The sequence below is a fragment of the Malania oleifera genome, chromosome 11, assembly GCF_029873635.1.
Source record: "Malania oleifera isolate guangnan ecotype guangnan chromosome 11, ASM2987363v1, whole genome shotgun sequence".
In the NCBI taxonomy this organism is placed as follows: Eukaryota; Viridiplantae; Streptophyta; class Magnoliopsida; order Santalales; family Ximeniaceae; genus Malania; species Malania oleifera.
The window spans coordinates 49501362-49526425 of NC_080427.1; the positions used below are offsets into that span (position 1 = coordinate 49501362).

Below are 25064 nucleotides of genomic sequence, written 5' to 3' on the forward strand. Positions count from 1 at the left end.
CTCATTTGCAACATCTGAGGAATGGTCGTTTGATGCTTCTCGAAGCTGTTTTTCAATGTTTATCGAGTTTATTGGGCTTGAAATAGCGGTATTTGCTGTGTTTTAAATTCGTACATTGTGGGCTTGTGGTTTGCCTGAAATAGTGGAATTTGTTATTTATATGGAGCAACCACCTGAGTTTGTTGCTCAGGGGGAGTCAGGCTTAGTGTGTTGGCTCAAGAAGTCACTATATGGTTTAAAACAGTTTCTGAGGTCATGGTTTGGTCGCTTCAGTGCTGTAGTACTTGAATTTGGCTTTCAACAATGCGCAATAGGTCATTCTGTATTTTATTCACACTCCATTCGGAAGGATTCTGCTTATTATGTATGTGGATAATATTGTGATTACTGGTGATGATGATCAAGGTATTAAAAGCCTAAAACATTTTGTGCATATTAAGTTTCAGACAAAGGATTTGAGACCATTGAAGTACTTCTTGGGTGGAAGTATCAAGATCTCTTACTAGAACCATCTTGTCGCAGAGGAAGTATGTTCTTGATCTTTTAGATGAGATTGGACTATTGGGATACAAACCCATTGATACACCTATGGATCCTAGCAGTAAGCTAGTGCCAAATAGGGGTGATTTGTTGCCCAACCTAGGATGAAATCGGAGACTTGTTGGAAAGGTGAATTATCTCTATGTCACTCAGCTGGACTTTCGTCCAACTAGTATTGTGAGTCAGTTTCTTGATTCTCTGAGAACAAGCCATTGGAATGCAATAATTCGCATCTTGAGATATCTCAAAAGTGCACCTACGAGAGGTATCTCATATCAGGATTGAGGTTGCATTCATATTTAGGGATATTCTGATGCAAATTTTTGCCGGGTCATCTTTCGATGGAAGATCCACAAATTGATCTTGTATCCTTGTTAGTGGAAATTTGGTTTCTTGGAGGAATAAGAAACAAACTGTGGTGGCCGCTAGGTCAAGTGCCAAATCAGAGTATAGGGCCATGGCGTACACTACATGTGAACTTGTTTGGTTGAATAACATGTTGGAAGAACTGGGTTTTCCATATTCTCAGTCTATGGAGTTGATATGTGATAATCAAGTTGCTATTCATATTGCCTCCAATCTGGTCTTCCATGAGCGGACAAAACACATTGAAGTTGACTACCACTTTGTTTGGGAGAAACTTGTGCGGAAGCTCATTACCACCACTCACACAAGTTTGATTTGCAGCTTGTTGATTTATTTAATATAAATCTTTTGGGGGGGGGGGGGGGGTGCTCGTGTTAAATTCATTGTAACAAGCTAGGAAGATATATATGTTCTAGCTTAAGGGGGGGGGGGTGTGTTGATGTTTTATCTTAGTCATGTAGTATTGTTAGTGTGAGTGTTACGTTAACAAGTGAGAGTTAGTAAGGGTATTAATGGTCATTGGTATGTAAGTGCTATGTTAACAAGTGTGAGTTAGTAAGGGTATTAATGGTCATTGGTATGTACTTTGACATATATTATAAATAGAGGGAGAGACCTATCATTGTGATTAGGTCTTCCATTTTACCCAATTGTTCAACAAGAATAGAATATTAAATGATTGTATTTTGAAAAGTTGGAGGTGGCCCATACCATGGAGGTGAAAGTGAGGGAAATTTATTTAAGATTGGTTTGGCTCATTGCAAACCAAATGTAAGACCAAATGAACATATCAATACACGAGCAATTAAAAGGATTCATTTAGCTGGCTCTTTGTCATTGGGCTCAACACTTGGAATGATCGAGTTGAGTGTCCATGCACACTAATGGATTAATACTTTAAAGCTTGATATATTTTGTTGGCCCACAACTTAACAACTTAAGCTTTTAAGTAAAGTGGTAATCTATCATGGTATTAGAGCCATGATTTCTATGAGATTTTGGGTTCTAGTCTTGTTGCCCGTGTTTATGGTTTGTTTGTTAAGAATTATCTTTGTTAAAATCCCAAGTATCTTTGTAAATAATGAATAAATTTGGAAGGTGGATAAACGTAGGAGATTTTACTTTATTTTATTTTATAGGGAGATTATTTCCTTATTTAAATTAGTTGATTGTATTATAAAAGATTGAGATGTACATGCATAAATTTAATGAAAGAATTATTCATATAGAATTCTTCTTACATGGTATCAGAGCTAGGGTTTCTAAACCTTAGCTAACTATGGCAGACGAAGCCGCTGTCAACAACAGAGGGTCAAGTTCCTCTGAAACTCTCGATGGCAACTCTGACATCATGTCAACCGTGAGTTCGCAGGGGCTAGACAACACGGCCTTTCCACTCTCGGTGGAGAAATTGAACGGAAAAAATTTCCGTGAATGGGCCCAGTCCATTAAACTAGTGATTTAAGGAAAAGGGAGGCTAGGATACCTTACCATCGAATGGAAGAAGCCCGCCACAATCGACATTGCAGCTCTGCAAAAATGGAAAGCCGAGAATTCCATGGTGACGGCGTGGCTCATAAATTCGATGAAGCCCTCAATCGGCAAGATATACTTGTTCCTTCCAACGGCGAAGGATGTCTGGGACGCAGTTCACGAGACATACTCTGATGCCAAAAGTTACTCCCAAATCTTTGAGATTAAGACTCGACTGTGGCAGCTGCGGCAAGGAGAAAGGGAGGTCACCGAGTACTTCATGGAGATGACCACCCTTTGGCAGGAACTTGACCTCAGCGTTGATGAAGAGTGGGAGTGCTCTGGCGACAGCATACGGTACAAACGACGCCTCAAGAATGAGAGGGTGTTTTAGTTTTTTGCGGGTCTCAGTCGCGACCTGGGTGATGTACGAGGGAGAACCCTTGGCCTGCGTCCCCTACCTTCAACTCAGGAGGTCTTCGCAGAGGTGCGGCGTGAGGAGAGTTGTTGCAAAGTGATGTTGAAGACACACGACACTCCTGAAATTCCAGCCCTAACCTGAAAAGAAATGGGGCCTGAAGTTTTGGCCCCAATGTCAAAACACCCTACCAGTAGATTTGGAATACGCACGGGCTTGGGCTCGAGCTCCGGTTTTGGACAAAGGCCACAAAAAGGAAAAATTTGGTGCGAACATTATTGAAAGTCAGGACATTCAAAAGACACCTGCTGGGAGATTCATGGAAAACCTGCAGATTGGAAGCCGAGACAATATCAAAAAAATCGTGGGTATCAGGCTACTGCTGATTGTTCAATTGAAAAACCAAAAGGTGAAAAAACCAACAATATTTCAAGTAGTGCATTCAGCCCTGAGCAGTTGGATCAGCTGTATAAAATGATTTCCTCAATTCAAATATCGGGTTAGTCTTCCACTAGTTCTCTGGCTCATCGAGGTAATTATTTGTCAGCCTTAAATACTATATCATGTCACAAACCACCATGGATAATTGACTCGGGTGCATCTGATCATATGACTGGTTCTTATCAATTGTTTTCATCCTATTCATCTTATGCTAGAAATTTGAGAGTCAAAATTGCAGATGGTTCTCTTGCACCAGTCGCCAGTAAAGGAAATATTCGCATATCTGACTCTGTAACATTAAAACCTGTCCTCCATGTTCCCAAATTATCTTGCAATTTGTTATCCATCAGCTAGTTAACGAATGACTCCAATTGCTTGGCTAAATTTGTTTAATCTCATTGTGTTTTTCAGGACCTATCATCGGGGAAGATGATTGGCACTGCTAAGGCGTATGAAGGACTCAACTACTTTGGGGAGGCAAGCTTGAGTAAACAATATAATACTACAATTTGTGATTCTGTATCTATTTCTAGAGAGAATGAACTTTTGTTATGGCATTCTAGGATGGGTCACCCAAATTTTCAATATTTAAAACGTTTGTTTCCATCTATATGTTCAAATAAAAAGTCTTCTGAGTTTCAATGTGAAGTGTGTGAGCTTGCAAAACACCGGCGTGCCTCTTTCCCAGCATCCATATACAAACCATCCCGCCCGTTTACTATGATTCATAGTGATGTGTGGGGACCCTCATGATCCCCCAATCGTACCTATACAAAATGGTTTGTTATTTTTATTGATGACCATACTCGTCTTTGTTGGGTTTACTTGTTGAAAGATAAAACAGAAGTCCAATCCATTTTTGTCAATTTTCATTCCATGGTTCAAACACAATTCCAGACTCAAATTCAAATTTTATGTATTGATAATGGTACGGAATATTTTAATGAAATTCTGGGAACTTATCTTCAAGAAAATGGGATTATTCATCAGAGTTCTTGTGTAGACACCCCTCAACAAAATAGGGTTGCCGAACGAAAAAGACATATACTTGAAGTAGCTCGGGCTTTGATGTTTACTACAAACATGAAAAACTATTTTTGGGGAGATGCCATCTTAACAGCTACCCATCTCATTAATCGAATGCCGAGTCGAGTACTTTCCTTTGCCACTCCTCTCCAGAAATTCTAGGAAATTTTTCCTTCCTCTCGCCTACCCTCCAGTCTTCCGCTAAAAATCTTTGGTTGCGTTGCATTTATTCATGTTCATGCTCACCCTTGGGCTAAATTGGATCCTCGTGCTGTTAAATGTGTTTTCATTGGTTACTCCCCTACCCAGAAAGGATATAAATGCTATGATCCTGTCTTAAAAGGGTCGTTTGTTAGCCTGGATGTCACATTCTTTGAAACCACTCCTTATTTCCCCAAGACCTCTCTTCAGGGGGAGAAATGGAGTGAAGATCGGTTCGTTGACTTCTTTACTACTGAATATGTACCATTTGAACCCGTACCAGCTATTGAGCCTCCCATTGCTTCATTCCCTGACCCATCTATTGAGTCTTCTAGATACAGGAAAACAAAACAACGCAGATATACTTGTTTACTCAAGAAAGCCAAACACAAAGAACAGGGAGAATCTCATACCTGAGGCACCAAGAGCGTTGGAACTGGTGATGGCTCCGAATAACCATGAGTCCACACCCAATCCTGATCCCGTAATAGAGCTCCCATTTGATAATCCTATACCTGAAGACATCAATTTACTTATTGCAATCAGAAACAAACCAGGTCATGTACTCAATATCCCTGGTCTAAATACATGCCTTATAAAAGTTTGTCTACAGGATATCGCGCTTTTGTCTCTAATCTTGACATGACGAGAATTCCAAAGAACATTTAGGGTGCCCTAGAAATACCTAAATGGAGGGAGGCGGTCATGGAGGAAATGTGGGCTCTAGAAAAAAATGAAACTTGGGAGTTAATGAATTTGCCGAAAGGGAAAAAGTCAGTTGGTTGTAAATGGGTCTTCACAGTGAAACATAAATCTAATGGGACAGTTGAACGATATAAAGCCAGACTTGTTGCAAAAGGTTTTACACATACTTATGACATTGACTATACGGAGACATTTACACCAGTGGCAAACTTGAATACAATTCGGGTCCTCCTGTCCTTAGCAGCCAATTTAGATTGGCCACTACAACAACTTGACATTAAGAATGCATTTCTAAATGGTGAGTTAGAAGAAGAAGTTTACATGACTATACCTCCAAGATTCAGTAGGAAAGGTGAAGAAAACAGAGTGTGTAAACTCAAGAAGTCCCTGTATGGACTTAAACAATCTCCCAGAGCATGGTTTGACAGATTTGCAAAAGTAATAAAGAACCAAGGATATCGACAAGGGCAATCAGATCACACCCTATTCTTCCAACAATTTGAAAAGGGCAAGAAAACAATTCTAATAGTATATGTTGATGATATAATCCTAACTGGGGATGATACGGTAGAGATGGAAAGATTAAAGAGGGTTCTAGCTACTGAATTTGAAGTTAAAGACATGGGACAAATGCGTTATTTCTTGGGCATGGAAGTTGCTAGAACGAAAAAGGGAATTAGTGTTTCTTAGCGAAAGTATGTTACTGATCTCCTAAGTGAAACCGGTATGCTTGGATGCAAACCCAGTGAAATCCCGATTGAAGCTATAAAGAGGGTTGAAGACTTAGGGATACCAGTTGAAAAGGAGAGGTATCAAAGATTGGTTGGTAAGCTAATCTACCTATCACATACTAGACCAGATATTGCATTTGTAGTTAGTGTAGTAAGCCAACATATGCATTCACCAAAAGAAGCCCACTTAGATGCTGTGTATAAGATCCTTCGATATCTCAAGGGCTCCGCGGGCGAAGGACTCTTCTTCAAGAAATGTGAAAACAAGAAAGTTGAGATCTTTACAGATGCAGATTGGGCACAATTAGTGGAAGATAGAAGGTCCACCACAGGATACTGCACATTCGTCTGGGGAAATCTGGTAACTTGGAGAAGCAAAAAAAAGAATGTAGTGGCTCGTAGTATCGCTGAAGCAGAGTTCAGGGCAATTGCTCAAGGAATATGTGAAGGACTGTGGTCACAGAAACTCTTGGAGGAACTACAGGTCCTGGTGGAATTTCCTATCAAACTCTATTGTGACAACAAGGCAGCCATCAGTATTTCTCTCAATCCAGTTGAACATGACAGGACCAAACATGTAGAAGTGGACAAACACTTTATCAAAGAAAAAATTGAAGAAGGAACTATCTGTATGACTTATGTACCTACCAAGGAACAAACTGCAGATATCTTCACTAAAGGGTTGGGACGACAGAACTTTGATGATCTCATTAGCAAGTTGGAGATGATTAATATCTATGATCCAACTTGAGGGGGAGTGTTAAAATCCCAAGTATCTTTGTGAATAACAAATAAATTAGGAAGATGGATAAACGTAGGAGATTTTATTTTATTTTATTTTATAGGGAGATTATTTCCTTATTTAAATTAGTTGATTGTATTATAAAAGATTGAGATGTACATAGGTAAATTTAATGGAAGAATTATTCATATAGAATTCTTCTTACAATCTTTTTCCTTATAATGGCTATTGTTTATCACATGTTATCTCTCTATGTGCAATTGGGCTACGCATGTTGGGGAAGTGTTATGGCTTGATATACACATTGTTGGTTTACAACCTAACAGCTTAGGCTTTTATGTAAGCTGGTAATATGGCACATATCATTACAAATTTTTATTTTTTATTTTATTTTATTTTTTCTGTATTAACTTGACGAATACTCAAAACCTTGACTGGTAGTTAATTCTGTGTTTATGTTTGTTCCTGATATTTATTCATTAGAGAGCTAAGTGTTTCTTCTCCTTTTATCTACTGAAGATGGTTAAAATATTTTGCAGGTGGCAAATGTGGGAAGGAAATTTTCCCTTTTTATATCTCCATTGGTTCCTTAACGTTTCGTCTGGTTTATTTTCATTTAAGGTAAACCATTATTTGCAATACATATGTGGAGTTAGTAGTAAAAGGTCTTTTATCTCTCCTAGTTTCTCTGTTCTGTACTTTTCTGGTGGGGCAAAGGTTAACTTTGGTCTTCTTTGTTTATTGTTATGATGAAACAGGTGATTAGGATTATAAGAATGAATCAATTGCTTGTTACAGCATTGATAGCAATTATGGTGGTATGCTTTGTTCACCCAGCTCTGGGTTTATCTATACTGCTATTGTTCCATGCTTTCTGGTGTCATAATGCACTGTGCAGGTAGATATTGAAGTTTAAACTCTTTTTTTTAATTGTTGAAATCAAATCTTGAAATAATTATTGTGTTGATGAAGGTTATACTGCTTGTCTGCTTCTGTCTGTATTTCATTCTCTTTGGGTTGGATTGACCAATCAATTTCATAAAGTTTACATGCTGATCCCAATGAAAACTAAAATTTCGCATTAAGAGTCTTTAAATCAGAAGAACACTGATACAGGAAAATGGTACTATGTGTCACCAAATCTTTGCTTTTGGCTTGGTACCGACATGCTCTTGATGGCATGTCAGCTCCTGCAGCTTCTGCAGCAGGCCCCTTTGAAAGGGTCCCTAGTCTGTTGTTTTAGGTCTAAGCCCTTCATTGCGTTGATTCCCCAATTGGTAGTGGCTCCCACAGTCAAGTCCAATGGGGCTTGCCGCAAACTAGTCCCCCTTCTCTTTTTGTAAAGCCAAAATCTTTAGGGGTAATTTTGGGGAAGATCCACTCAGTTTGGTGGGGATTTGCGAAGTGAAAATTCTGTGGAGAACATTGTGGGTTGTACACCTTGTTATGTTCAACAAAGTGCTTCTTGGGAAGTGGTTGTGAATCCATGGTGGAGTGGTGCAACCTTTGGAGGTGGTAACTGTCGCAAATATGAAGCTGAGACAATTTGTTGGACTCTAAAAATAGGAAGGAAGCTACGGGTGGGAATGTGGAAATTCACAATGAGGGTTAGGTTAGGGAGTCTAATTCATATGCTTTGTAGTGGGAAGTGCCCTCTCCTTGTTGCCTAATTTGCGTATGTTATTTGGTGGCCAACAAAGAATCTCTAGTAACTGATTTTTCTTAGAGAATATAGTTTCTTGGAATCCAATTTTCTAGGGATGATACGATCGAGTTTCCCCTTAAGCTTTATGATGTTAGTGTGAAAATTGGAGAAAGTCATTAAATTAGACGGTGTTTGAATAAGGCATTCTAGGTTAAGTTTTTGGTGCACTCTTGGGATGGGCAATGAATGGGGTGATTGAGATTTTCCCATGGAAGGCAATTTGGGAAACAAATTCCCCGACCCAAGGTCAACTTCACATCAGAGGCCACTTGGGAATGCATTTTGACCTTGGATAACTTGCAAAAGAGGGGAGAATTTTTTGCGAATCGGTGTTTTTTGTGCAAGAAAGATTGGGAGTCAGATAATCAAAATTTTCATCACTGCTCTTTTTCTATAGGACTTTTGCAGTGATGGCTTTTTTGAGTTCCTAGTCCCTTATGAAGAGCTTTTTGCTTGGCAAGGGCACTTAAGGAGAAGAGCAAAGGAGAAGAGAATGCTGAGTCCTTGACTCCCTTTGGGGAGCAGTGAAAATCAATTCGGATGCATTAGTTTGTGATAATGGAAAAAAAGAACAACTGCAGGTTTAAATGATCATTGTGGAATCCCACCTTTTGAAGTGGCATGGTTTTGAAAAACTATGCTGCATATAGTTGGAAATCTACATACTAAAGAGATGTTAATTGCAGCTTGCTAACAAGGAATTAATAACATACGTATTGAAGATTCATATTTTTTGGGCTAGGCAAGATTCTAAGTTCATTAATTGTTTGAAAGTGATGTAAAATATCTTTGGAAGTTACTGAGACGCTCAAACCCGGAAAGGGGTCCGGAGGGTTATATTAAATAAATCTCTAATACCAATAAGTACACAGCGGAAGATCTCCATAACAATTACCAGAGTACTAAAAACCATCCTTTATTACAATAAAAATCCTAGTATCACAGTATAGTTCTGAACTCATCAAAAACATAAATAAAATAATAACAATTCTAACCAAGGACCTTCTACCCCACCAACGCTTTCACTGCGCAGTTTGATTACTATTATACTCATCATGGCATTTGAAAAATAATTGATCATGATGGGGTGAGACACCTCTCAGTAAGAAGGAATAAATTATTATCAGTGTGTGGCTAATGAGTTTTAGTGTATCATATATATAAATAACATTTAATACCGTAACATTCATGTTTACATATAAAACAATAAAACAGTTCCATAAACCAATATTTCTATCTCCTCATTCCTTGGATCATGTTTACGTATAAGCAATTCTATCTTTCGGTGACCACATTTGGTGCATACCTAGGCACTCGCTGTGAGGCGTTACATATCGCCGTCCCCCACCAGCAAGCCCTCAGGCTAAGTCCCAAGGATCGGAGCGTTACGCATCGTTGTCCCCCTTTGCCTTAATATCACCAAACATATCCCTCAGATATATAATTGCACCATACAATGATACCATATATCTGACAATCTTTTCACTTTACTTTCAACAATCCACGTGATCTCAACAGGTTTAATTTATACAATAAACTGAAATATTCTCATACCACACATTTAAATGATAGATCATACTTTGATAACATTCATATAATCATATACCTTATAACATACTCAGTTTAAAACCCACATAATTTCCACATACTTATAATCTTTAATTTAATCGGTTAATCTTTAAAAACAACTAACATAATTTATTCCCCTTATCTCAGCCCTGAAGTGGTGCCTATGACGTTCCAACGACAAATCCACTCCGGTTAAAGTGTTCAGGAGGGGAGGTAGGACCCGGATATGGTGTTCGTTTTTCAATTTTCGATTTGGCCGAGTAACAGCCAAGAAATCGAGAGAGAGAGAGAGAGAGAGAGTGAAAAAAATGTAATTGGGGGGGGGGGGGGGAACAATTGCTTAATCCGCTTCAGGATTCACCTTTATATATATATGTATGTTATATTATAATATTATAATATTATATTATATTATACTAATATATTATTATATTATGTTATATCATATTATTTAATTAATAATTAATAATTAATTAATTTTAAATTTTAATTTTAATTAATCACTTTACTTTTTTTTTTTACACTTCCATGCATAGTATTTTTGGGTTCGTTACATATATGGTTTCTTGGTTTAAATGTGAGAATTACCCACATTTCATACATTGGATAATAAGGTTGTTGATAAGAGTTATGGTTGTTGGGCATTCAGGTATAAAGGTGTACCGATGCCATGTTGTACTGTTACTTGTTTTGCTACTGAAATTTTCTTTCACCTGGGTAAAAAGGGCTGGATTTTTAATCCTAGTCACTAATTTTTGGAGCATTTGGAGAGAGAACCAAAAGCTTATTTGATGGGAAGGAGGCTAAGGGGTTTCATTTCCAAGTTTGAATGAAGTGATGCTTCAAAATCCCTTTTTTATTTTTGTGGGAAAGGACGGTTTTTATTTGTGACTTTAATGATTTTGTGAATTTTGTTTAGGGTTAATAAACGCCCTAAGTTTGTACTAATTTTTGGTTTCCTAACATTAGTGCGGAAGCAGCAAAACCCAGTTCGCAAGGCACCCCTGCCTTTTTTTTTAATTTCCTTGAACTCAATAAACCATGCCAATGTTGTCCCATTATTAATGGTGGTCTTGATTTGACACCTCTTTTTATGATGTCGCCCAGGTCCTCACTATTAGATTACCACTTTATCTAAAAGATTAAACTGTTAGGTTGTGGGCTAACAATGTATATCATGCTTTAACACTCCCACAACACATGGAGAGACAAACAAATGATAAATAACACCACAGAATAAAGACGGTCGACAAGACTAGAATCTAGGACCTCTTGGTAACTAGAGCTTTGATACCATGTTAAAGTATTGTGTGAATGGCCGAATGGTTTGGCCTTGAGTTCTGTATATTATATATAGACTTTACAAGAATGCTATACATGGAAAGTAAATAAGTTCTAGCATGATTTTAGCCCTATACATGTAAACTATAATATGTCAAGCCCTATATATGTAAACTAAATATATGCTAACTGTACAAAATAATGAATGGAGAAATAAGGAAATAATTGTGGGCTGAAATAAGGAAAGAAATCTTTTGCTCTTTGCTGTTTTGTTGACAACCCCCCTCAAATTGATGCGGGTTGATCAACAAGCATCAATTTACTACTTAGGAAGCAATGTCGATGACGAGTGAGAGCCTTGGTGTAGATATCAGCAATTTGTAATTCAGTGGAAATATGTGGAAGAGTGATAACACGAGTTTTAAATGCTTCACGGATAGAGAGACAATCAAATCAATATGCTTCGTGCACTCATGATAGACAAGGTTGGCCGTGATCTGGATAGCACTCGTGTTATCGGCATGTAGAGGTGTAGGATCGGTCTTAGAAAAATCTAGTTCAGCAAGCAAACCTCGAAGCCAAATGATTTCAGAACAAGCAAGAGACATCGCCTGGTATTTAGATTCCGCTGATGACTTAGAAACTTGGTCTTGCTTCTTACTCATCCAAGAGATCAATGCATCACCTAAGAAGACACACCAACTTGTGATGGAGCGACGTGTATCCGCACAACCAGCCCAATTAGCATCTCTATAAGCATCAAGGCGAGTACAATTGCCTGCAAGGAAGAATAGACCACGGGGAGAAGTGCCCTGAACATGGCGTATGATCCTGCGGACAGCAGCCAAATGAAGATGACGAGGAGTCTGAAGAAACTGACTGACTTGCTGTACAACAAAAGAAATGTCCGATCTAGTAATGGGGAGATAGGCAAGTCTACCCACCAACTTTCGGTATAAATTGGGATCGGCAAGTAAGTCACCCTCCTCTTTGTGAAGCTTGGCATTTAATTCCATGAGAGTATCAACAGAAGAATTCTCTTGAAGGCTAGCTGTAGCCACCAGCATACTTATGTTGATTGAGTGAAATACCAGAGGGACTACGCTTCACCTCAAGACCAAGAAAATATATGAGAGACTCAAGATCTTTCATATGAAAAGACTATGAAAGATTAGTCTTTAGCTGAGCAAGTAAAGCAGAATCGGAACCAGTAATCACAATATCAACAACATAAGCCAAAAGAACAACAATACCCATGCTTGATTTCCGAAGAAACAATGAAGTGACATACTTGATCTGCTTGAATAAAAATTGTAATAAAGTGGTGCGGAATTTATCAAACCAGGCCCTTGGAGCTTGTTTGAGACCATAAAGAGAGCGACAAAGCTTACACACATGTGAAGTCGGAGAGGAAAACAAGCCAGGGGGTGGCTTCATATAAATACTCTTTAAGATCCCTGTGAAGAAAAGCATTCTTGACATCCACTTGATGTAGTGGCCAATCACTGGAAGCAGCAATAGCCAGAATCGTACGAGCAATAGTCATCTTAGCCATAGGAGCAAAGGTCTCTTCATAATTGACACCATATTCCTGATTATTCCCAAGTGCAACAAGGCGAGCTTTTTAACGATCCAGACTTCCATCATATCGGACCTTGACTGAGTAAACCCATTTACAACCTAGAGGAACAATGGTGGGAGGACAAGGCTTAATGTCCCAGGTGTGATTGGCCTCTAGAGCGGAAATTTCTTCCTGCATAGCGTTTGCCAACAATCATGCTTGGCAGCGTGTGAGTAGGATGTGGGAATATCTAAATTGGACAATGCAGCAGTAAGAGCTGAAATAGAATTGCTATAACTGGAAGAGGGAAACCCATACCTATCCGGGGGTATAGACACTCGAGAAGAGAGACGTACCAAAGGCTATGAAGATGCTGCAACTGACTGAATCTGGAGCATGGTAGGATCAGATATCAGATAAGCCACCGGAAGAGACTGTGGGCGGGAGCGTCGCATATACACAATAGCTGGTTTAAAACGAGAACTAACTTGATGAGGATCCGAGAACTGCTCCTCAAAGGTGGGGAGAATCAGAGTAGAAGAGGAGGGTATGGAGGACACAGGAAAGAAATGTTGATTTTCAAAGAAAATTGTTGGCCTTATAAGGCTTAAAATCTTGTTTTGATGATAACAAATTAGAGGACCTTAACATATTTGATTAAGTGATGATATTTCAAGACTCAAGTATGTGAATACAAGGTCAAGTGCACACAAGGATTATTGAAAGCTTATACTCCAAAGAAAGAAGATCTCATAAAGCTTATACTATTAAAGCATGGATTCAAAGATGATTTAATGAAGCTTAAAGTGAATTGAAGTTAGAAGTCAAGATAAACTCAAGAGATGGAAAAACATGAAGACTTAAGTGCTTAGAATGTCAAAGTCTTAAGAAGTCTTTATGTAAGTACTTCAAGCGATTTCAATATGGATGCATGAAGCTCTTAGATGAAATACTTGGACCTAGATACCTTTTAAAATACTTTGAAAATATTTTTATAAGGTCAAAAGTTATTTCAAAAAGGTTAAAATTATTTTTGGAATGAAAAGCACAAAAAAAGGATTTTCCAAATTCTATTATTTTTTCTATATTTGCATTGATGTGCATTTTTCTCTATCAAAACTCCTTATCTTAAAAAGTGTTCAACATGAAAGTTGTGGGATTTTATCTTAACTTTTTGGTTGATACCAAGAACGTCTAATTTGGAATTGTATAGAAAAGTTATGACCAAAATACTGAAGGGTGTTCATAGCTGTCAGGCGGCTGACCCTTGTCTGTTCAGGCGACTAACAAGCAGAAAAAACCTAGTTAGGCGACCGACCCTATACTGTGTTGCAAAAATACACTGAATTAAAGGCTCAGGTGACTAATCCAACCCCTTTGGCGACTGACCTTCGATTTTTCAAATTTAAAACAGCAAGGGAATGTTTCCAAAATAGATTCCTTGGACTCTAAACTCTTTAAATACTTGGGAAACACTCCAAGCAACTTGGGCAACACGAAAATATACTTTTTAACTCTATAAATACATGTTGATTGCAAGAATTAAAATCACTCAACAAGAAAATCAATCTCAATTCTCATATTTTCAAAGCTCTTTCATTGAATACTCTTGCTCATACTCTTGTTGAGATTTTGCTGATTTAAAGGCCGGTTCTTGTGTTCTTAACTGAGTTTTACAATCTAAGAAAGAAATCCGTTGATATCTTCTTGAGTTTCATCTTTCTATATTGTGATTTTGATTGAAGTATATAGATTTCAATTGTACTAATCTACTCTTTTGAGAGTGTCATTGTACACCAAATTGTTTCTTGTTTCTCTTGTAGTTTTTGATGGTTCAAGGTTGGTTGAATCGTTGTGCCGAGCGTGGGGTGTTGCTTGGAGAGGGGGCTCCACCCTAATTGAAGGAGGGATTGTAACGGTTTACTTCGCCCGTAAAGAAGTATTATAATGGAATCCTTAGGTAGTTTTGCCTAAGGCGAGGACGTAGGCTGGTATAAGCCGAACGTCGTAAAAGCTCAGTCTCACTCTCAACCCTTGCTCTTTAATTTTTCAGTATAAATAAATTGCGTCGTTGTGTATTTGAGTGCAGGAAGCTGAAACAATTGAGATTAAGAAAAACTTTTAATTTAAGGAAGTACATTGATTGATCTTTTGCGGAAACCTTAAAGGGAGTACGTTGATTAATCGTTTGGGGAAACCTTGGTTAAAAGGAAGCGCATAATATTCATAAATACAGGGCTTTTATCAAACTCGACTTTGAGTTATTCAATCGCTGAATCTTGGAGGTGCTGCAGCTCATATATTGGTTAAGTATCTTGTGTTTGATTGATTAGTTGATTGGTTGAGTGATTGTCATTGTTGAAAGTATTTGGTTTGTATTGATATTGAGTGTGGAAGGTTGTGAATTTGTAAAAAGATTTAAAAGAAACTTTTAAAAACCCAATTCACCCCCCCCTTTTGGGAGTACGCCTTAGTTTTCAATTGGTATCAGAGCGGGGTTATAGCAAATCTTAATTAGAAGTTGTATAAAGATCTAAATGACACACATAGGCGTAGCTCCCTTTAGAGAGGGTCAATCCTCAACCAGACCTCCGATCTTTTGTGGACTTAACTGCACATTTTGGAAATAAAGAATGAGAATCTGCCTTCAAACTATGGACTGGAAAGCATGGAGGGTTGTCACACATGGTGATCTTATCCCTACCAAACTTGTTGATAGAAAAGAAGTACCCAAAGAAGAAAAAGACATGACCGAAAACGACTATAATATTTTGCAAGTTAACTCAAGTGCTATAAGTGCTTTACACCATGCTCTTGACATAAATGAATTCAATAGTGTCATGACATGCATAACAGCAAAAGAGATATGGGACAAACTAGAGGTAACCTATGAAAGTACCGTTGATATGAGAGATAATAGAATTGATATGCTTACTAGCAAATATGAAGCTTTTAGGATGAATCCGGATGAATCTATTAGAAGTATGTACATTAGGTTCACTCATATCATAAACTCCCTTAATGCCTTAGGGAAAACCTACTCTAAATATGAGATGATCCGAAAAATACTTAGAGGACTTCCACCCATTTGGGAACCTAAAGGCACAGCAATTACGGAAGGAAGAAACCTTAAGAATACCTACTTAGATGAACTAATTGGATCTCTTCTTGCCTATGAGATGACAATAAACGAAAGAAGTGGAAAATCTAAAGCCTAGGAATCCATTGCGTTTGATGAAGATGAAGAAGAGATGGATGTAAATGAAATAGCTTTCATAACCAAGAAATTTTCAAAAATCCTTAGAAAGAAAAATAAATTTACAAGAAAAATCCGGAACTCAAAATCAGATGAAGATGAAGATGAAGAAAAGGAAATCAGTAAGAAGAAAACAAAGGCTGAACTTCTAACATGTTATAATTGTAAGAAAGTTGGACACATAAAACCGGATTGTCCACAACTTAAGAAAGATTCCCAAAAGAAAAAGAAAAGGGTAATGAAAGCCACTACATGGGATAATATTAGTACAAGTAGTTCAGATAGTGAATCAAGTGACCAAGAGGTTGCTTGCTTTATGGCATGGGACAATGATGAAGAACAAAACTCTTCATCCAAATCATTTAATGATTATAGTGATGATTCATCTAATGAATCCAATGATGAGAGTATGCCATCTTATGAAGAACTACAAAAGAAACTATTCAAGGTTCATAAGATTCTAGTTAATATGACTAAACGATACACATCATTGAGAAATAAGAATGAAAGTGTAATGAAAGAATTGGAATCTCAAAAACTCGCTGAAAGAGAAAAAGATTTGAAAATTAAGAGATTAGAAAGTAAGAATGAAAAGATGATAAAAGAATTAGAAGATTTAAGATTCCAAACTTCCGTTGATAATGAGAAAAATTTATATATTTCTGAACTAGAAAACAAAATCAACAAGATGTCTCAAGATCAAGTAAAGCTGCAAGAAAAGGGCAAAAATATACAAAACTCAGAAATCTATGATCTTAAGAGAAAAATTGAGGATCAAGCCAAAATCATTTACAACTTCACTAAAGGAAAAGAAAATCTTGATAAAATGATTGACACATAAAAAATGTCCTTGAATAAAGAAGACATAGGATTCAATGGAATTGAGAATACAAGGAAAAAAAACCTCTATATGGGGTGCTTTGCAAAAGCCTCCAAAGATTATGCTAGCACCACCTCAAATGCTTACACACATACCACATGTTTTCTATGTAAGGAGAAGGGACACATTAAGTTTGAATGTCCATTAAAAAGAAGGGGTGTAAAAATCAGACTAGTCTGAAGAATAAAAGAATCAACTCTTGTTAAACCATTAGGACCCAAGAAAGTATGGGTACCAAGATGAAAGCCTTAACTCCTTGATCATGTTAGAAGAAGCCAATAAGATAGAAATTGAACAAATCTGAAATGGAATATATCTTTCTTGAAGATTAATATTGATGACATTAGTGTGAAAATCATGTATATAAAACATGACATTGTTGGCCACAATCAATGGATGAATTGTCCAGGGCTTATTTGTCTTGTGTTGTTCCTTGCATTAGAATGCATATGCTTATTGATAACCTTCTTTCTTTTATTAATGTCAAAAAAGGGGGAGAGAGATTTGAGTTGTAAAATTGAGTATGAAATAAATTGGTATATAAATTGTATGCAATAAATTGGTATCTATGAAATTTATTGGTATCCATGAGCATGCTAATTGATATTTGAGCATGACAACATATTTGTATCCATGAGCATGATATGATATTAGTATTGGTATCTATGAAATTTATTGGTATCCATGAGCATGTTAATTGATATTTGAGCATGACAACATATTTGTATCCATGAGCATGATATGATATTGATAATGGATTATGTTAAATTTTCTTTTGTTGAATGATGGATGATCATGTTTTGATTGAAATATATGCTTGCTTATGGACCTTGTTATTGTGATCTAAATGCGAAATTTTTTTTGGTCCTTAGTACTTTTACGTAAAATTTCTTTCGGTCTATCCTTTTGTTGATTTAAAAAGGGGGAGAAAATTTAGAAAAACTGAATGTGAGCAAACTGAGCATGAGCATGACATGATAAGTTTAAAAGCATGACTGACATTGATGATTGCTAATGATGACTAATAATGATGATAGCTTCTCATGATATTTATATTCATATTATACGTGGAAACATAGTTTGTACTTCAAGAATGAAATTCTAAATCTATTGAATATGAAATACATTTCATTCAGGAGGAGTTACTTGTCATGATTTATGTTCATTACTAAAAATTATTGAAAACTCTGATATACAATCTTTTGTATTTTCTCGTACTATGAAACTTATTGTCTATCCTTTTATGCATGATGAATGCAAAGTTTTGTTTTGTGTCTTCACTAGATATATATACTTTTGCTTATGGTTGCTCATTGCGTTGGTATTTATATATTTTTCTTGATATCTTACTCTTTTTGATTGATGTCAAAAGGGGAAGAATTTTTGTGCAAAAATTGAGCATGATTTTGCATACTTAAGCATGTATATGGCTTACAATGAATTGATATGAATTGCTGAATATTGGCTCAACTATAAAATGATGTATATGAGCATAATATTGAAATTGATATTGATCTTGATATTGCAAATATTGTTAAGTTAATGCTTATTGTAAGGGGAGCCTTTTTAAGGCTTACTCATTTTTGCTCCTTGTTTGTCAACATAAAAAAGAGGGAGATTGTTGACCTTACAAGACTTAAAATCTTGTTTTGATGATAACAAATTAGAGGAATTTAACATATTTGGTTAAGTGATGATATTTTAGGATTCAAGTATGTGAATACAAGGTTAAGTGCACACAAGGATTATTGAAAACTTATACTTCAAAGAAAGACGATCTCATAAAGCTTATACTATTAAAGCATGGATTCAAAAATAATTTAATGAAGCTTAAAGTGAATTGAAGCTGGGATTCAAGATAGACTCAAGAGATGGAAAAACATGAAGACTTAAGTGCTTAGAGTGTCAAAGTCTTAAGAAGTCTTTATGTAAGTACTTCAAGCGATTTCAATATGGATGCATGAAGCTCTTAGGTGAAATACTTGGACCTAGATACCTTTTAAAATACTTAGAAAATATATTTGTTAGGTCAAAAGTTATTTCAAAAAGGTTAAAATTATTTTTGGAATGAAAAGCACCAAAACAGGATTTTCCAAATTCTATTATTTTTTTTATATCCGCATTGATGTACATTTTTCTATCAAACACTCCTTATCTTGAAAAGTGTTAAACATGAAAGTTTTGGGATTTTATCTTAGCTTTTTGGTTGATACCAAGAATGTCTAATTTGGAATTATATAGAAAAAGTTATGACCAAAATACTGAAGGGTGGTCGAAGCTGTCAAACGGCTGACCCTTGTCTGTTCAGGCGACTAACAAGCAGACAGAACCTGGTCAGGCGACTGACCCTATACTGTGTTGCAAAAATACGTTGAATTAAAGGCTCAGGCGACTGATCCAACCCCTTTGGTGACTGACCTTCGATTTTTCAAATTTAAAACAGCAAGGGAATGTTTCCAAAATAGATTTTTTGGACTCCAAACTCTTTCAATACTTGGGAAACACTCCAAGCAACTTGGGCGACACGAAAATATACTTTTTAACTCTATAAATATATGTTGATTTCAAGAATTAAAATCACCCAACAAGAAAGTCAATCTCAATTCTCATATTTTCATAGCTCTTTCATTGAATACTCTTGCTCATACTCTTGTTGAGATTTTGCTGATTTAAAGGTCACGGTTCTTGTGTTCTTAACTGAGTTTTACAATCTAAGAAAGAACCCCGGTGGTATCTTCTTGAGCTTCATCTTTCTATATTTTGATTTTGATTGAAGTATATAGATTTCAATTGTACTAATCTACTCTTTTGAGAGTGTCATTGTACACCAAATTGTTTCTTGTTTCTCTTGTAGTTTTTGACGGTTCAAGGTTGGTTGAATTGTTGTACCGAGTGTGGGGTATCACTTGGAGAGGGGGTTCCACCCTAATTGAAGGAAGGATTGTAACGGTTTGCTTCGCCCGTAAAGAAGTGTTATAGTGGAATCCTTAGGTGGTCTTGCCTAAGGCTAGGACGTAGGCTGGTATAAGCCGAACGTCGTAAAAGCTCGGTCTCACTCTCAGCCCTTGCTCTTTAATTTTTTAGTATATGTAAATTGCGTGGTTGTGTATTTGAGTGCAGGAAGCTGAAATAATTGAGATTAAGAAAAACTTTTGATTTGAGGAAGTATGTTGATTGATTTTTTGCGGAAACCTTAAAGGGAGTACGTTGATTAATCGTTTGTGGAAACCTTGGTTAAAAGGAAGTGCATAATATTCATAAATACAAGGCTTTTATCAAACTCGACTTTGAGTTATTCAATCGCTGAATCTTGGAGGTGCTATAGCTCATATATTGGTTAAGTATCTTGTGTTTGATTGATTAGTGATTGGTTGAGTGATTGTCATTGTTGAAAGTATTTGGTTTGTGTTGATATTGAGTGTGGAAGGTTGTGAATTTGTAAAAAGATTTAAAAGAAACTTTTAAAAACTCAATTCACCCCCCTCTTGGGACTACATCTTAGTTTTCAAAAATAACATCCCTAGAAATGCGTGTACGATGTAATGTAGGATCATAGCAAACAAATCCCTTTTGACACACATTATATCCCAAAAATGCACATCGAACATATTGAGTAGATAATTTATGTTGCTCATGAGGAGGTAAATGAACAAAACAGACTCAACCAAAGGTACGGAGGTTATCGTAACTAGGTTGCTTAGAAAATAAGCGGAAATAGGGAGACTCCATGAGTAGGACTTGGGAAAGTAAACGATTAATTAAGTAGAATTTTTCAGAGCCTCAACCTAGAGCAAATTTGGAATAGAGGATTCCAGCAAGAGAGTACGTACCACATCTAGGAGATGATGATTTTTGCGTTCAGCTACTCCATTCTATTGGGGAGTAGCGGGACATGAATGTTGATGTGTCATGGGCCGGCTATTTTCACACCTTTGTGAAAGGGCCGTGCAGCTTTTGCTTAACTAGCTAGCCTATTGTTTACCAACATTGATCCACGAAGCACTTTCATTAGCATTCAATCAAATAGCAGTGGAAGTTATAAGCAATCATGAAAGCAATGACAAGCAAGTAATAAACATTGAATCTACGCAATTCATTAACAACACCTCCGTTGACAATGTGTGTTTAGCGATGGAGGCAAATAAGCTAAACACGTTGACAATAGCTAGTGAGTTTTACAAGACTTAGAAGCCAAAAATTTTTGAAACTTAGTAGACAAATATTCACCACCGGATTTTGTACGTAATGTCTTAATAGAAGCATAAAATTGATTATCAACATACGTTAAAAACTAATGAAAGTACGAAAAACCTTAGATTTAGAGCAAAGAAAGTAGACCCAAATAAATCTGCTATGATCATCAATGAAAATCACATAGTATTTAAATTTTTCATGTGAACTAACCGAGGAAGGTCCCCAAACATCACTATGGATAAGATCAAAGCATTGAGAAGCTCTACTAGCGTGCAAAGAGAAGGGAAGATTTTTGCTTTTTCCAAGTTTGCAAGAAGCACACTCAAGAGATAAAGAAGAACGTTCTTTATTACGAAGTAAACCAATACATGAGATAAGATCTAAATATTGGGATGACCTAAATGACAATGCCACACCATACTAAGATCTGAAACGTTATTACAAGCAAAAGACTTAATAGAAGAAACTGGAGAAAGTGCTGGAACAGGCAAAAGTAGTGGAAACAAGCACCCCACTTTAGGTCCCTTTGTGTTTGGCTCCCCAGTTACTTGGTCTTGCACAACACTACCATCACCAAAAAAATTAACAGCATAATTGTTATCAACTAATTGACCAACAGAAATAAGATTCGTGGAAAGCTGAGGAGCAAGAAACACATCAATGCACTTAGAAGAGGCATCTCCGACAGCAGCTATGGGTAAGCTTAAGCTGCTAGGTTGTGGGCTAACAATGTATATCATGCTTTAACATTCCCACAGCACGTGGAGAGACAAACAAATGATAAATAACACCACAGAATAAAGGCGGGCGACAAAACTAGAACCTAGGACCTCTTGGTAACCAGAGCTCTGATACCATGTTAAGTATTGTGTGAATGGCCGAATGGTTTGGCCTTGAGTTCTGTATATTATATATAGACTTTACAAGAATGCTTATACATGGAAAGTAAATAAGTTCTAGCATGATTCTAGCCCTATACATGTAAACTATAATCTGTCAAGCCCTATATATGCAAACTAAATATATGCTAACTGTACAAAATAATGAATGGAGAAATAAGTAAATAATTGTGGGCTGAAATAAGGAAAGAAATCTTTTGCTGTTTGCTGTTCCGTTGACACCCCCATGGCACTTTTTCTCTGATGGAACTTGCATGACACATTGACGCACTTATGGTTCTTTTAGTAGGATCTTTCATTCTTTTGTTAGTCCAATAAATGCAATCTAGATTAAACAAAATATCAGCAAAATTTAGGGCCTGTTTACTTGTGGAAAACAGTTTTATTTTCCATTCCCAGTTCTCCATAAAATTGCAAAAATACCACCTTGTTTTCAAACTTTTGTATATAAAGTTGGAAACAATTTTCCAACTTTTCTATGCAAATGTTGGAAAACTGAAAAAACAAGGTTGCATTTTTCTAATTCTTTGGAAATCTTAAAATGGTAAATGACTGAACAGGCCCTAACAAATTCTTCAACATTTCTAGATATGTCATTAATTGAGGACAACATTGGTAGGATTTGTGCAGTTTAGTGAGTCTGGGTAAAAACCTTTAGTGAGGGAAAAAAAAAGAGCAAAACAAAAGCCATTCCAAGTCAAGGTTTTGGGGGCAATTAAGGGCTGTTTGGTTGTCGAAAATAGTTCACATTTTACATTTTCAGTGTTTTAAAGAATTACAAAACTGCCAGTTCGTTTTCCATTTCTTTAACATTTATATGGAGAACTTTGAAAACAATAAAAAACAAATATTTTCCAAGTTTACTTCACAAATGTTGGAAAACTAGAAGACAGAGTAGCAAATTTGTAATCTTTTTTTGGAATATTGGTAATGGAAAATGAAAACTGTTTTCCACAACTGAACATGCCCTAACCTTTTGTCAGTTACACCCTCCTGTCAGCTTTTTTATTGCAACTATGATCAGTTTTCGTACTATTGATTGCTTGACTTGGCAATATATTAGTAAAATTGTGAAGCCTAAAAAATTTCCAATTCTACTTCCATATTGAGGTCTTTAATATGCATTTCTAAATTCTTGTATTTTCTTAGCTAAAATTTTTAGCGGTTGTGCATAAATTACCCCTATGCATATGATGATGTTGGAAGCTATAGGAGAACTATCAACTCCAGTTGTTCTCTTTTTGTTTGAAATGTTAACAGAGGGTCCAATAGTAACAAGTTAAATAATGTAGTATGTGTTTTGTTGCAATTATTTTTTCATGAATAAAATTCTTTCAAGTGGAGCACTGCCTTGAAGGGTGGAATGCAGATAAGGGTGCTAATTTTTCTAAAATATCTAGGTGTTGTGTTTTTGCTGCTCATAACTGACTTGAGTATTTTGAATGATTGAACATTATGTTGATGTACGATATTGGAAGCTTGATGAGTCTTCAATGCATACTTTAGGCATGACCATGGTGATCCTAAGAGTTACTCCTTTTCTTTTGTAACAGTTTTTTGACGGCTTCATTTCGCAGTCATGCACGGAGGAAGGAGTTAATTGATTCTAACCACGAAGGCAGTAATGAGAATTATTCCAGTAGTCCAGAATGTGCAAAAAGCTTTAGTGACACCCAAATAGAGATCTTCCATCACCGGCATGGTTTGCTGATTTTGCATCTTCTTATAGCACTCATGTTTGTCCCCTCACTTGTGGCTTGGTTGCAGGTATGTATATGACATGCCCTTTTCCTTATCTGGAATATCTTGGTGTAAATAATCAATTGAACTGCAAACACTTGGAAAATTGTTCCAAACTATAACTTGCCACAGTTATGGTTGTGAATTTCTTATTTGGGCGTGTGCTTTTATTACTTTTTATTGTGAAATAATTTTTAAATAATATCATTTCACATTTAGAGATCAATGCTACCAAAATCTGTCATTGATGAAATTTGCAGTTAAGTTTTATGGTAAATATTCTCTCTTTGCTTATTTTTTTCATTTGGTTGGTTAAGCTTGTTCACATGTTTTGCCTTGCTAACCACTGAATTGTAAATTAACATGAGGTTTGAAATTTTGTTGTTGATATTGGTTGAAGTATTCTCTATTGAATTTCCATTCATAACTTGGATATTTTCTTGTTGATGTTGCAATTTGGTATTAAAACTTTAGTCTGCCTAGTCACTAATGTAACTAGGCACAAAATCTATTTGGATGGCTTTTTTATTAGACCATTTTTGTGCTTGCAGAGATTGGGGATGGATCAGAGCTTTCCATGGTTTCTGGATTCAGCTCTCTGTGCTGGAGTCATCCTCCATGGTATCTGCGGCTCAAAGCTTGAATTTAATTCGTTATTATTTCCCTTACCAGGAATCCCGAGCTGGGAAGTAAGACCGAGTTTTGTATATCTGCTTGCTGGATGCTATTCCTATCTCTGTGGCCTGACCTTGGCTCCATACAGAGTATTTTATGCCATGGCTGCCATAGGGATCATTTCCCTTGCTTTCAGGATCGTGCTTTGTGTGTATAGGGAGAAGGGAGATGCATACATTAACAGCCGAAAGCATTCTCACAGGCACTGAGAGGTTTTTTGAAGCAATGTGTATACTGCAGTTATCATTTTGGTCCCAGAAGACCCTCGTGTACAATTATCTGCAATACAATGATGACCGTGAGGTTCCATGAAATGGCTCTAGCCAGTAGCTGCCACCCACAGTTTTGCAGTTTTGATTTGTTTTGACACGCTGCAATATTGGTGTTATCTGTTGTAGTGCAATTGGGAGAACAGGAAGGGGTGGGAGATAACGATAACAGCCAGAAAGAACAGAAAACAAAAAAGCAACAACGAAGGTTCATGTAACTTCTCCTGTCTGGGTGGGGCGTTGGGGATGATATTTTTGATTTGTGAGCAAAAAAAATGGTGTTATTAGTGTTCTTCGGATGTGCCATATATGCACCTGTAGGCCGTTGAAAAATGATACATGACATTTACTCTATAATTCGAATTGGTGCTATGATATTTTGTCCTATAAAA

At 36.7% G+C, this 25064-nt stretch overlaps 1 protein-coding gene across 4 annotated transcripts in view; it reads left to right on the forward strand.

The window, feature by feature from the left end:
• The window catches only part of LOC131167837 (uncharacterized), a 54444-nt gene extending 29380 nt beyond the window's left edge, over positions 1–25064 (forward strand). For 3 of the 4 annotated variants that reach the window (XM_058126838.1, XM_058126836.1, XM_058126837.1), the window contains exons 17-20: positions 7183–7264; positions 7402–7541; positions 23542–23755; positions 24280–25064. In XM_058126838.1, the coding sequence (XP_057982821.1) occupies positions 7183–7264; positions 7402–7541; positions 23542–23755; positions 24280–24612 (769 nt within the window). In that variant the 3' untranslated portion in view covers positions 24613–25064. The remainder of the gene's footprint in view (positions 1–7182; positions 7265–7401; positions 7542–23541; positions 23756–24279) is intronic. The other variant, XM_058126839.1, reaches the window with a different exon arrangement.